This window comes from Tiliqua scincoides, chromosome 1 (assembly GCF_035046505.1).
Source record: "Tiliqua scincoides isolate rTilSci1 chromosome 1, rTilSci1.hap2, whole genome shotgun sequence".
NCBI classification, from domain to species: Eukaryota; Metazoa; Chordata; class Lepidosauria; order Squamata; family Scincidae; genus Tiliqua; species Tiliqua scincoides.
This window is the reverse complement of record NC_089821.1, coordinates 310,117,350-310,130,416: the sequence shown is the minus strand read 5'-3', so window position 1 is coordinate 310,130,416 and position 13,067 is coordinate 310,117,350. Positions and strand designations below refer to the sequence as shown.

The 13,067-nt window shown below is 47.9% G+C and overlaps 1 protein-coding gene across 1 annotated transcript in view; it reads right to left on the bottom strand.

Moving 5' to 3' along the window:
- Nucleotides 1-13,067, bottom strand: part of FRMD6 (FERM domain containing 6) — a 68,606-nt gene that overhangs the window by 30,860 nt on the left and 24,679 nt on the right. Inside the window, exon 2 of the mRNA XM_066640512.1 lies at nt 2,361-2,599. Coding sequence (XP_066496609.1) covers nt 2,361-2,459 — 99 coding nt within the window. The 5' untranslated portion in view covers nt 2,460-2,599. The remainder of the gene's footprint in view (nt 1-2,360; nt 2,600-13,067) is intronic.

The following is a 13,067-nucleotide window of genomic DNA, read 5'->3' as shown; positions in this document are numbered from 1 at the left end:
AACTTTAAAAAAAAATTATTATTATTCTACTTTGTTATTGTTGGGTTGGTCTCAGGTACAGCAGCAGACTTCCTGGGTGTTTCCTCATGGAAAGATGGAGTAAATAAAATTCCTCAGTGATGGTGATGAAAGATGTTGCACCACCCTGATTTCTTAACAGGTCAACACACTGGCCAGGCCAACAGACCAGCTACACAAGGCACTTCAAGCTCTCTAGGGAACCCACTTCAGAGACAGGGACTCACAGCCAACAAAGCCCTCTCCCTGGATACCACTAACAACATCTGTCTGGGAAGGGATGATCATCTTAATGGGCAGGAGGTCTGGTCTAGAGGGTAGAGCCTCCGTCTGCCTGAAGATAACATCCACAAGGTCGCCAGTTCGAGGCCACCGGCACCGTGCGACCTTGAAGCAGCTGACAAGCTGAAGCCAAGCAATTCCATCTGCTCTGAGCGTGGGAGGATGGAGGCCAGAATGTGAAGCCAGATCGGAATGAAACACCTTGAATGTAGTCGTTCTTGAAAGAAAGAACCTTCTTTGAAATTGTAAAAATCCCTATTTAATAGGGATTTAATAAAGCCTGCCTATGTAAACCGCCTTGAATAAAGTTTTGAATAAAGACCAAGAAAGGCGGTATATAAATACCTGTTATTGTTATTATTATTATTAATAGCTGAGCAGGTTCACGAGGAAGCTGGTGGTTCTTCTATCCCACTAAAGATAAGCTCCAGTGTGGCTGGGATTCAACCACAGGTGTGTGGGGTGGGGGGTGGAAGAGAAGAGACTATGCAAGTTCAGACCAGGAACTGGTACCTCTCCAGCCACAGAACAGAAGCTCTTAAGTTGGAGAAATATAATATGCAGTGCATGGGCGAAACAAGTAAGCCTGAGGGCAGGCTTGGTTAAGGGAAACATGACTGCACCCAGTAACAGTGTCAAACCATATTCCAAGGCAAGAAATGCTCATTCCCTGTAATCCAACAATTTTCAGTGTTTTTCTACTTGGGGCACACTGTGCTCTTTGCCTCTTATGAGGTCACTTCCAGCTTCTGGGAGACTTTGCTGGGTTCTGCAGCTCTGCTTCTAGGGCAACTGTCTGTAGTAATGAATTGTCTGTCCCTCTTCGTCTGCTGGAACACACAATTCACTACTACAGCTACCCTCGAAACAGAACTGCAGAACCCAGAAGAGTTTTTCAGCTATCTTCATTTGCAGTGCTCCAAACTCCCAGGGCACACTGCGGACATTTCATGGCGCACTGGTTGAAAATTGCTGCTGTAATCTCTACTTCCCATCAGTAACCAGAAGGCAGGCAGAGAGATCTATCAAATCCATTAATATCTTGCGATTCTAAAGGCTCAATTTAGAGGAGTTTTAACCACGTGAGACCTCAGGGATTCTGAAAGACCAGAGAGATAGCACTCACTCATTGTAGTGAGGTCCCGCCAATTCTGTGGCAATTATGATAATGACACACAAATAAAAATATGCAAATCCACTGCGACAATTTCCGGCACAGCTCCTGATACGGCACAGCTCGGTCTCCTGCTTTGTTATGAAGGCACCAAGCCCAACTTCATCACAGAAACAGCAGCATAAGCTACTCTTCAAATGGATACTCCGTGTGAGGGGAAGAAAAAAATAAATAAATTGGCCCAGTCAAGATGACAAAAGGGAGGCAAAGCTCTAAAAATATCATCACTGGGAGCTTCTTAATAGGTTACTGACCTGTCAGGGGAAGCAATTTGGTGGAAAACTGGGGACTTTATCCAGCACAGATGAGCCAATACAGCACAGATGAGCCAATGGCTGCTGTTTCCCAAAGCAAATGTTATTCAGACTGCCAAGGTAAGCAATTTCATTAATTCCTTATGATTTTCCTGTTCAAGATTCCTTCGGTTCCCCCTTCCCCCACGCGAACTCTTCATCTTTTAACTTCTCAGGGAGAAAGAGTAGCCAAGGCTGGATTGTGAGCAGACAAAAAGCTAGGCAGGATTGGGTTCAATGGCCCTAATCCTCCACTCAACCTGGAGCACTCACAGCTGCTTCATTTTATACAAAAAGCTGCAGAATGAAGGAAGAATCACAGCAACATTGCGGCAAGCAACATCTGATATTCTCTGTTTCAAAGCCCGTTTCTGGTGATGAAAGACCAGTTTGAAAGCATTTGGAGAACTCAAGCAAGTAAGCCAAGCCACACACTCCTCACCCCCCAGACCTGGAGGGGAAAAACACCTTCCTGACTAAATATATTACACCGTTTCTGAAAGGATATTCACAAGAGTCCCCCGAGCCCTGTTTGTGACAGGCTCCAGAGAAAAGAGAGTGAGACAGAACCATCCTCCTGCCAACTCACTCACATTTATGATGATGTTGAGGGAATCGTCATTGGGGAGAAAGATACAGACGCTGCGTCGGTCTTGCATGACTCTGTTATTGTGGAAGTTCAGTTTGTTCATTGTGTTCCGGGCTCTCCCCGTGGACTTTTTAGCAGGCTGCTCCAAGGCCAGGTGGGAACTTCAGGCTCAGAGCACTCCTCTTCATCACTCGCGTCACAGTAGAAGGGACATCCCAGCATTGCTTCCCGCAGGTACCATAACTGGGAAGGACAAGAAAGACAGACCATGTTAAAGACGCCACAGGCCACATGGGGGTGGAAAGAGAGCTTGTTGTTGCCAAAACCGCGCTAGGACAGAGAACTCCTTTGATGCAGCCACCTCTGCCAGGAAAGCTGCACTCAGAATGAGATGTACCAAGGCTTAGGATGATTATTTGTGCAGCTATTTTGACATCTACGACTCCACACTTTCAAAGGTCCTGGGAATCAGAGCCGCAATGGACTCCCCAGTGCTATCAGGATGCAACTTCTGGATTGTCACCAGAGGCACTAGTTGTGGCTGCTTTACTCCCCCTGTTCCTTCTCTGTGGAGTCTGGGAGCCTCCAGAGGGACTGCAGGGTGTGTGAAGCTGCCAGTGCCGCCTCCTCTGGCGAGAACCTGAAGTGACCACCTTGCGCTGCCTCTCGGGCTCCACCTTAGTTACGCCTCTGCTGGGAAAGCAGCTGACTTTTACTTCTCCTCCTGACATTTAGTCCACGGTTGAGGACAAGCTCCAGGACATGACTGCCTCCCATTTTGCTTGACTTGTTAGCTTTCGAGGGGCATCAAGCTGACCACTGTTGGAGCAGCATCAGAATTTGAGCACTGGCTAAGGGCCCACCGAAACCAGTCCCTGAAACCTCCGCGCCGGTGGCAACACCCAATGAAACTTTGACTTGCCCTGTAAACCACTTTGCGAACTTTTTTTTGTTGAAAAGCAGTATATAAGTACTGCTAATTATCATAATCATGAACCTGGAACCAGTACTGGGTCGGAGGCTGAATGAAAGGGATCTTGGCCTGATGAGTCACAGGCTATTCTTATGTTGGCTCATGGGCCAAATAACCCACCCTTTCCAAAGTGCAGAACCATTTTCTGCCCCCAGGCCCCTCCTACAAGCAGGCACAGTACTAATAACTTAAGAAGAGCCCCACTGGATCAGGCCCAGGGCACATCTAGTTCAGCTTCCTGGATCTCACAGTGGCCTACCAGGTGCCCCAGGGAACACACAAGACCAGAAGAGACCTGCATCCTGGTGTCACTCCTTTGGATCTGGCATTCTGAGACAGCCTACTTCTAAAATGCGCTGTACAGATAAGCTTAGGGCAACACATTCTTGAAGGGTTTTTATTCCAAATGTATATTTTAACACACAAAGTGTATCAAAATGTACCAAGACACACTTTCTCTCTCTCTCTCTCTCTCTCTCTCTCTCTCACACACACACACACACACGCACACACACGGACACAGACGCACACACGGACACGGACACATTTATATGTACAAAAGACAGAGACCAAAGAAATAGTTTAAAGTGCTGAAACCAAAGTAAACAGGATTTCAAGACCAATCATTGATGCTACTGCAGGTACTGCACGAGATGCCCGTGAGATACTGCATTACAGGGTTCCAGAGATGGCAATATTTCTGAAATCGATCACCGCTGACTAGAGGTGTTCTTAAACAATTTTATTTTTTTTCACAGATTTTGTTCCCTCCCCCCAGAGGAAAAATGCAGAAAGCAACTTTATGTGCTTTTATTCCCAGAGTGCATTTTAATAAATTATAGTTATAAATTTTAATGACTTTAAAAGTGTACTAGGGAGGTGATATAGGTGGTATAGTGTCAGCAGATTCAGTCACAGTTATTACCCATACACCCTCACCCAGTCATTTTTTCACAATATCCTGGTTATTTTTTCATAGATTTTGGGTTTTGTTTGTTTGTTTTACAAACATGAGAAGTGCAGGAAGCCCTGTTATGTTTTTAATCAGTTATCATGGAAACAATCGCACATCTGCCTCATGCTGTGTGGTTCATCATTGATGAATTCCTGTTCAACTTTTCTTTAGTAAACACCAGCCAGGAGGGTACAGAGAGAAACTAGGCTTGGGTAGTGGTGAGACAGGTGGGTTTCCCTCTGCAAGGTATGATCTGCCCCAAGAGGGAAGCTTTCACTGGTGCCATAGAGAGCACCCTGGAATTATTTCCCAGTGGCCATCAGAGGTACAGGGAAAAGTAGGTCTGATCTGGATGAAAGAGCCACTTCAAGTGGTGACAGCCCATAATTCTGATGCCTTTTCAGAGGGCAACACATACAACACTTTTGGAATGCATTCAGTTATGATGGCCAGATGATGGACTGACTTATGCCTGGTTGAGCCTTCCCCTTCAAGGCAAAGAAGTGGCAGAAGGGAACTGCTGGCTACATCCAACAGTAAATCAATGGCTCCTAACAATGGACATTTCGGTCTCAGTTTAGTTTTATGCTTGCTGTTTTAGTGCTTGTAATATTTTATCTTTTTGATGCCAATTGCCTTATTTTTAAATGTTTATTGTTAAGCACCTTGGGTGCTTCTTCTGGAAAGCAGGACAGAAATACTTAACTAAACCAAACAAACAAACCACAAGCATCCATACTTAATGAACCGCCCTGAGCTCTTCGGAGGAACGGTGGTATTAAAAAAAAAGTGAAAAACAGTGCCTCTTAGAGTCACAGAGGCAAAAATCAACAGGTCTCTGCCTGCAAGGAACTCCCAATCTAAAAAAAAAAAAACAATGGCAGTGGTGGGGAAGATAATGTAGGCAAGTGTTGTTACACATATTTAAATTTGGATACAGTTGGCAATGAGGACTAAGTGGAATGAGCCAAGAGCCGCCCAAGAGAGATGGGTTCTTGGGAGGGCTCTGAAGGAAGGGAGTAGCACTTCCTCGTGGGCAGGCAGCAGATGCCTTGAGGCTGTCGCCAAGGTGGCGAAGCAGTCCCTACAACAACGGCATCATCATTTCATTTCAGGCTGGCTCAGAGCCGCAAATGCCTTCTTTCCTCAACAAGATGAAGGGTCCATCTGGGCATCAACTCCAAGGCTTTGCTGAAGCAGCCACTACACTGAAGGCTCTTTGTGCTACAAAGCCTCAAAACCCAGCAAGGGAAAAGCTGCTGATCAAGGCCTGGGCTAAGTTTGCACACACAGCAGAAAGAGGCAGTAGGTGTGGGCACTGAGTGGGCATTTCGGGCTATAGGATAAAAATGTTGCTCAGTTAAAAATTACCCTCCCACCAAGTAAAAAACAAGCACATTGGGGAGACATTATAGCCTAGCCTGCTCTTGATTTCCCATGTTTCTACTTGCAGGGCTAGGTTTTTTGCATGAGAACATTCAAAAATGCAGCACCCCCCATAGGCTAACATAGTGTGGCTCACTCTACTGCTTCACTTTACTGCATGCAACTTGGCAGAGAAGAATGCAAGGTTGTGCAACTTGCTACCCAAAGAGAGGCCTTTGCAGTGGTGGCTCCCACAGATTAGTGCACATTCACCTGGCACCTTCAGGCAAAATCCAACCTGTTCTCTTGAGTTGCAACAGCATAAACAACCACCAAATGCCATTTGTTCCCCCTCCCTTCAATGGAATTCATTGGAACAGATTTTTTTCATCGCTGGTTGCTTATTTTGCAATCTTTAATTGCTTTTATGGATTGTCGTTCCAGGTTTTGAAATGCATTTCATTGTGATTGTCGCTTTGGCAAGAAGGAATATTAATTTGGAAACAAACAGATTTGAAGCGGAGAAGCAGCAAGCAGGAAGAGCCTGCCTGACCCTCACCACCATCTTCCACTTTTCCCTGAGGTTCCAACTTACATCAATCAAGTACCAAGAGGGTTTGAGTCAGCACCAGGGTGCTATCCAAATAGAACTGAGTGGTTAGCAGCTAAAGCAGTTATTTTTTCTTCATCTCATGGCACACTGGCCTTCTCTATGGTCTCCATAAGAACATAAGAACAGCCCCACTGGATCAGGCCATAGGCCCATCTAGTCCAGCTTCCTGTATCTCACAGCGGCCCACCAAATGCCCCAGGGAGCACACCAGGTAACAAGAGACTTGCATCCTCTTGTGATTCACCTATTGCGATGTCTCCTCCAGCTTCCGGGAGACTCCTCTGGGTTCTGTGGTGGATCTGGCAGAGGAAGAGGTACGGACAATTGCCCTAGAAACAGAGCTGCAGAACTCAGAAGAGATTTTCAGTGATTTTCAACCACTGTACTCCCATGGCACACCTGCAGACCTTTTGCGGCACACACGTGCCACGACACTCCAGTTCAAAAACTGCTGAACTAAAAGGGTTAAAATGGCAGGCAGAGTATTAACTTCAAATCATATTTACCCCTGTGCCATGTAATTGTCTGGCAGAGACCTGGGCACCCAGACTCAATTATTCACTGGAACTACAGTCGTGGTCTTCGATGCTAACATTTTTGGTGAAAAGTTTTCTTTCACCCCTCCCCCAAAGACCACTGGTCACCAACTGGCTTATTTCACAAGGGCTGCACCCAGATCTGAGACACTGGGAAGGAATGCAGACTGGGCCCTGCAGACCAACACCTCCGGGCCTAGACATTAAATTCTATTTTAAACTTTCCTTGCACACATCTGTTCTATAAAGGGCAGATCCTGCCTTCCTGAGGATTGTCTTCATCTTTCTGTGTTTTACAACCCCTCACCGCCTCTCCCAAGGGCTGTCTTAGGTAAGTCAGCTTCCGATTACCTACAAAGGTGGAAGACAAACTGTTCTGCTGATCTCGTCTTTGTTTGTCGCTTAATTGCTTAGAAATGTCTGTAACTGATCAAACTGCCTCATTAGATATGACACCATTTAGCTGTTTCCCCCCCCCCCACACACACACACACAGGGTCAGAGGTTCACTGAAGCAAGTTTAGAAGCCACTCCAGTTTAGATGTGAAACAGGATGTCAATTCATATTTTGCAATGAAAAAAGTATTTGATAAAATGATTTCCAGAATGCAACATGATAGATGTTTTTGCCTGGTTCAGATCAGTGTTCAAGACTCGTGCCCCCCACCAAACCCCAAATCAATCTTGCCCCTAGTCCCTTCCTCTCCACTGCACAGCCCTCCCCTTCCCCCTAGTTCTACACAAGGTTCTTCCCTTGTACCATTTAATGAGTCTGCAGCAATATTAGTTTCCCAGAAACCATTTTTAGAAGGCATCGATTCGCTAGACATGGGGAGGAATCTAGAAAGGGGGCAGGGTATAGATGCGACACTGTTCCCTGTCCTGCTCAGTTTTACTGCTCTTTCCTTGGTGAGCTTGAGACCTGGAGGGAGATCACCTGGTGGGTGAGCGAGGGAAAGGGTAGCAGGGAGGCCTTTTATGGACATGAGTTGCAGGGATTGGGGTCCAGATCCCCTGCTGGCTCTGAGCAGATCTAACTTTATATAGGATTAACTTGGTCCATCCCATTTAAATAGGTCCCCTTCCAATTTCCCATCCCAGCAATTCACATCCTTGTACATTCTAGCCAAGGGCAACACTTCACATGTCAACATAATTTCCCCCCCTTCCTTTCAGAATTGTTCCCTGGGAGGGATTTATAGCTATGATTATTAACATCCTATTTAAATTCAAATCCTTATAGGGGTTTAGCCGTCTCAGTGCCCAAGTCTTGAACTGATAAGTGACTACCTCTATCCACGGAGTTTATCCTGAATAAGGCCCGACCAATCATTCTGTGACAAACTGCGTGGGTGATCTTGAGGCTCAAGGATGAGTCACCCAGGAATCTGGGCTTTTTCGACTGCGTCCTCCTGTCCCCACCATCTGATGGGAATGTAGTTGGTGTCATGAGCCACAGAGAAAACCCATCACAACTGAGAAGAAAGATACCTTAAAATGGTAGGGGTGCTCCACAGGGTGGCATTACATATCATAAAAGTAGGATCTTTTTCAGCTGTGCTGCCTTCTCTGTTGAGATTCTTCCAAAGACCCTTGAAGTGCTCAGGAAACAGCTGAAATTCTTTGCCAGGCCTTTAGCATTTAAGCCTGCTGATCCTGTGGGGCACAAATCCATTGACCAATATTGTACACAGCTGAAGTATGTTATCGCTGAGCTCATTTCTATGGTGAATAATATTTAAGGATGCTCATACTATTGGGGTGCATATTTTTTTATACTATAGAAAATTTCTCTTGGAGACTTAAATTAAGCTGAATGCCAGGCTGGAAGTACAGTTGTTTTTTCCTGGAAGTCATGAAAGCCAACAATTTGGCTGCTTTTAAAGGAACAAAAGCGGCGATTCTCAGAAGGTTGAATTTCTGTTCCTCAATAACAAATTACACACATATGCAGGACTGCAGAACACAGGTGCAGAAGTGTTCTAGCCATTTCTTCCCAATGTCGCATATACACAACAGGGACCAAATGTGTACACCCACCCACTGCTTCCACCAGTGCAACGAGCTAGTGGCTGGGGTAATCACATGGGAAGCCTTCTCTGGCTGTCTACCGCTGATGGACAGGATTACACAGGGGGAGATAAGGTGTGTCTTGGGAACCTTCAGTCTCGAAAGACTATGGGATCGTGCTCTGAATGGTGGGCCAGGCAAGACCCAAGCCTTGGACCCACACTTCCGAACAGCTAGCATAATGTAGGGGCCAAGAGGCTGAAAGGAGAATAAAGATTCCCCTGTTCAGATCTTACCCCAGTTATGAACTCCCTCAAGGGCCTTAGGCAAGTCACCCCACTCTCAGCCACTTCTTCAATATGAGAATAGCCCTCGCTTAACCCGACAGGGTTGCCGTAAGGACAATGTCAAGATAATACACGTGAAGTTCTTTGCCCACCCACAAAGCCCCGTGCAACCAGAAGCATTGTTAGGAACCTCCTTTAGAAAGGAGTCACGTGTGTGTTTCGCATTTGAGAATTTCCATCTACCTTCCTGCATTCCCCATAGCTCAGTGCGCAAGAGGTTAGCAGAACCCGCATCCCCCCTTCTCACTGCAGCATGTTGTTGTTGGCCACCTTCAGTCTCGAAAGACTCTGGTATCGCGCTCTGAACAGCATTCTGTTCTGGAACAGCGTCTAGTGTGGCTGAAAAGGCCAATCCGGGAGTGACAGTCCCTTCCACACCGGGAGCAAGTGCAGTCTGTCCCTGGCCTGTCTCCCTGGCTATGGGCCTTCCTTCTTTGCTTCTTAGCCTCAGACTGCTGGCCAAGTCACTGCAGCACGATTCAGATAAAAGTATTACAGCTGCCTCGAGAGGGGCAACAATTCCATTCTGCAGGCAAGAATGGCCTCCGCAAGCCATGCCTTTCCAACACATGTCCGGCACACTCTGCCAACAGAGGCCAGGCAGCCCTTGATCAATTCCACATGGAGGAGGCACCCGGAGAAGAACAGAGGGCAATTCATCTCTCCCAGCAGCCCCGGAGCTCAGAGCCACTCTCTGGCTTGCAATGCACTGCCACGCAACCAAGGAGCCACTCCAATGACTGCCTGTGCCTCTGCTCCAGCAGCTCTGCTTTGTGGGAGAATTCGCCACATCACGCTGGAGGCAGGCTCCAAGGTCTCTCTCTGTCGGCCCTCCTTGGGATTCAGGTGGGAAAAGGCTGCAACTGAATGGGTGAGCTGCAGTGAGGCCTGCGGAAAGCCCCAGATTCAGTCCCTGGCAGCGTCTCCAGGTAGGGCTGAGAAAGACCCTTCCCAATGTAAGACCAGGAGGGCAGCTGCCAGTCCGTGCAGGCATTCTTGTGCTAGACAGAGCAGTGCTCCAACTCAGAAAGCAGCTTCCTGCTTTCAAACATTCACCACCTTCCTCTGCTGCCACGCCTCCTCACCCATTCCGATGGTGCGCCCTTTGTTCCTTGAAAGTGCCTCTACATACCAGGTGCAGGAGACAAGCAGTGGTGGATAGATGGCTGATACACCTGTGTCCTGCTGCCAGGAGCAACCTTGGTTGAAAAGAAAGGACAACCAAGACAAAGTCTCCAGGAACCACATACTGCTCAGAAGCAGGTGCTGGCCCAAGGCACAGAGAGGGGCCACTGCCTTCAGGCCCTGCTTGGCCACCGGTCAAGACAGATTCTCAGATAAGAAGGACTCTTGGCCTGACCCAGAAGGGCTCCTTTTATGTCTGAGTGCCTGGTGTCCAAATGCTCATCCATTCTCCAAGAGTCACTGCTTGTGGAGCAAGTGGGAAGAATTCAGCCTGTGGGTTCCTTCAGGTGGGTAACTAGAGGCAGGAACTTTCCAGCGACACGGGGGAGCCTACTTTATGGTGCGGAAAACCCTCCAATGAAAGATTCCTGTGAAACACTCACCAAAGGACCAAGAAGGTTGAGCATATTCATATAAGAAGAGCTTTGCTGGGTCAGACCAAAGGCTCATCCTGTACCAGCTTCCTGTGACTCACAGTGGCCCACCCTCTGGGCGCACACAAGACCCCTGCATCCTGTTGCCACTCCCTTGCATCTGGCACTCAGAAAGAGGCTACTTCTAAAAGCCAGAGGTTGCATATAGTCTTCATGACCATAACCTGTGATGGACTTCTCCTCCATATATTTGTCCAATCATCTTTTAAAGATAACCAAGCCGTCAGGAGCCACCTCATGGGGAGATTTCAGGTAAATCTCAAGGGGCAGGGAGTTTCTCAATCTAGGTGGTACAGAGAAGGCCCTTCTCATTGCTTCCACCAGTGCAACGAGCTAGTGGCTGGGGTAATCACATGGGAAGCCTTCTCTGGCTGTCTATACCTGATGGACAGGATTACACAGAGGGAGATAAGGTGTGTGTTGGCAACCTTCAGTCTCGAAAGACTCTGGTATCGTGCTCTGAATGGTGGTTCTGGAACAGCGTCTAGTGTGGCTGAAAAGGCCAATTCGGGAGTGACAATCCCTTCCACACTGGGAGCAAGTGCAGCCTGTCCCTGGTCTGTCTCCCTGGCTATGGGCCTTCCTTCTTTGCCTCTTAGCCTCAGACTGTTGGCCAAGTGTCTCTTCAAACTGGGAAAGGCCATGTTGCACAGCCTGCCTCCAAGCGGGCCGCTCAGAGGCCAGGGTTTCCCACCTGTTGAGGTCCACTCCTAAGGCCTTCAGATCCCCCTTGCAGATGTCCTTGTATCACAGCTGTGGTCTACCTGTAGGGCGCTTTCCTTGCACGAGTTCTCCATAGAGGAGATCCTCTGGGATCCGGCCATCATCCATTCTCACGACATGACCGAGCCAACGCAGGCGTCTCTGTTTCAGCAGTGCATACGTGCTAGGGATTCCAGCACGTTCCAGGACTGTGTTGTTTGGAACTCACCTGGCAGGAGATAAGGTACCCCTGTCTCAAGCCACCTTCACTGAGGCATTTTAAGTTGCTTTTCCCCATTAAAAAATCAGGTCGTTAGAGGTATTAAGCAACACCTGCAAGTATGCTCAGAAACAGACCAGCCACTAGTGTTGCTCCCCAAAAACTGGCTCCAGCTTGCAGAAACGTCTTGCTCTCCAAGGGGACGCCCAAACAGAGCATGTTACAGCAGTCCAGTCGCAAGGCAAGGCACATGTAACAGTGGCAAGGTCTGTTCTCTCCAGGAGCAGGCATAGCTGGCACAGAAGTCAAAGGTAGGCAGCAGAAAAAAAAAACAAAAAACAGCTGCCAATCTAGCAGCAGCAGCCCACCCCCACATTCCTGTGACGCTCACACCTGTCTGAAACAGGCCTACGTGTCAAATGATTTGCAGTACAGAACAACCTGAGAGGTGAGTCAAGTGGCAGTGCTCCTTTCAGAGCTGGGGGGGAGGGGAGAACTGTCACCTGCAGCTGCTGCACCTTGAATGGTGTTCCTGTCATGTCTGATCAGCTGAAGCCGGGCTTAAAAGAGATGTGGCCACAGAGGCAGCAGCTCAGAATGGCCAAAGCAGAACCTCCTCTGCACATTAACACACCAGCGCGGAGGAGAACCCGGAGTTGAAACAGAACCAGCCAGTGCAGCAGGATACAGCCTGCATGAGCAAAAGCCGCGAGTCATAAGGCAGGGAGGACCAGACATTACGGCTTTGGGAACTCTCAGCACGTTTCCATGTGAGACACACAAAGAGGCTGTGTGGTTCTTTTACAACAAAAAGTACATACCTTTCACTTCACCGTTTATTGCTGTCTCCCTTTCCTCCAAGGAGCTCAGGGCGATATGCTGCACCTACCCTTTCACTGCATCCTCCCAGCAACCCTGTGATGTAGGCTTGCCCGAGAGAGGATTACTGGCCGAAGTCACTCCGTGAGCCTCATGGCTGGGCAGGGATTTGCGCTCTCCAGGCTAGCACTCTGCCATGCTTGCTCCCTTGATGGTCTTCTCCCCACTCTCCACACCTGCACTGTAAGCTCCTCCAGGCAGAGAGTAGCAATGCTTCACTATGTGTCTGTTTCCAGAATAAGCACAGGCAGGCATTTCACACACTCCAGGTTCCTTGACAGACAGGTGGCAGGCTCTTGACATACAGTAACAAAGGAAACAGGTCCTGTGATTAACACAAGCTAGATCCAATCCAAAGGATGAACTACACCGCACCTTCTACCACATTTAACTAGCAGGTGGGAAAAAAAGAACCAGAACTCACAGCTCATTCCCCCTGAAGCAGCAATTGTGACCTCTATTTCCACAGCATTTGCCCTCATATTCTTCACT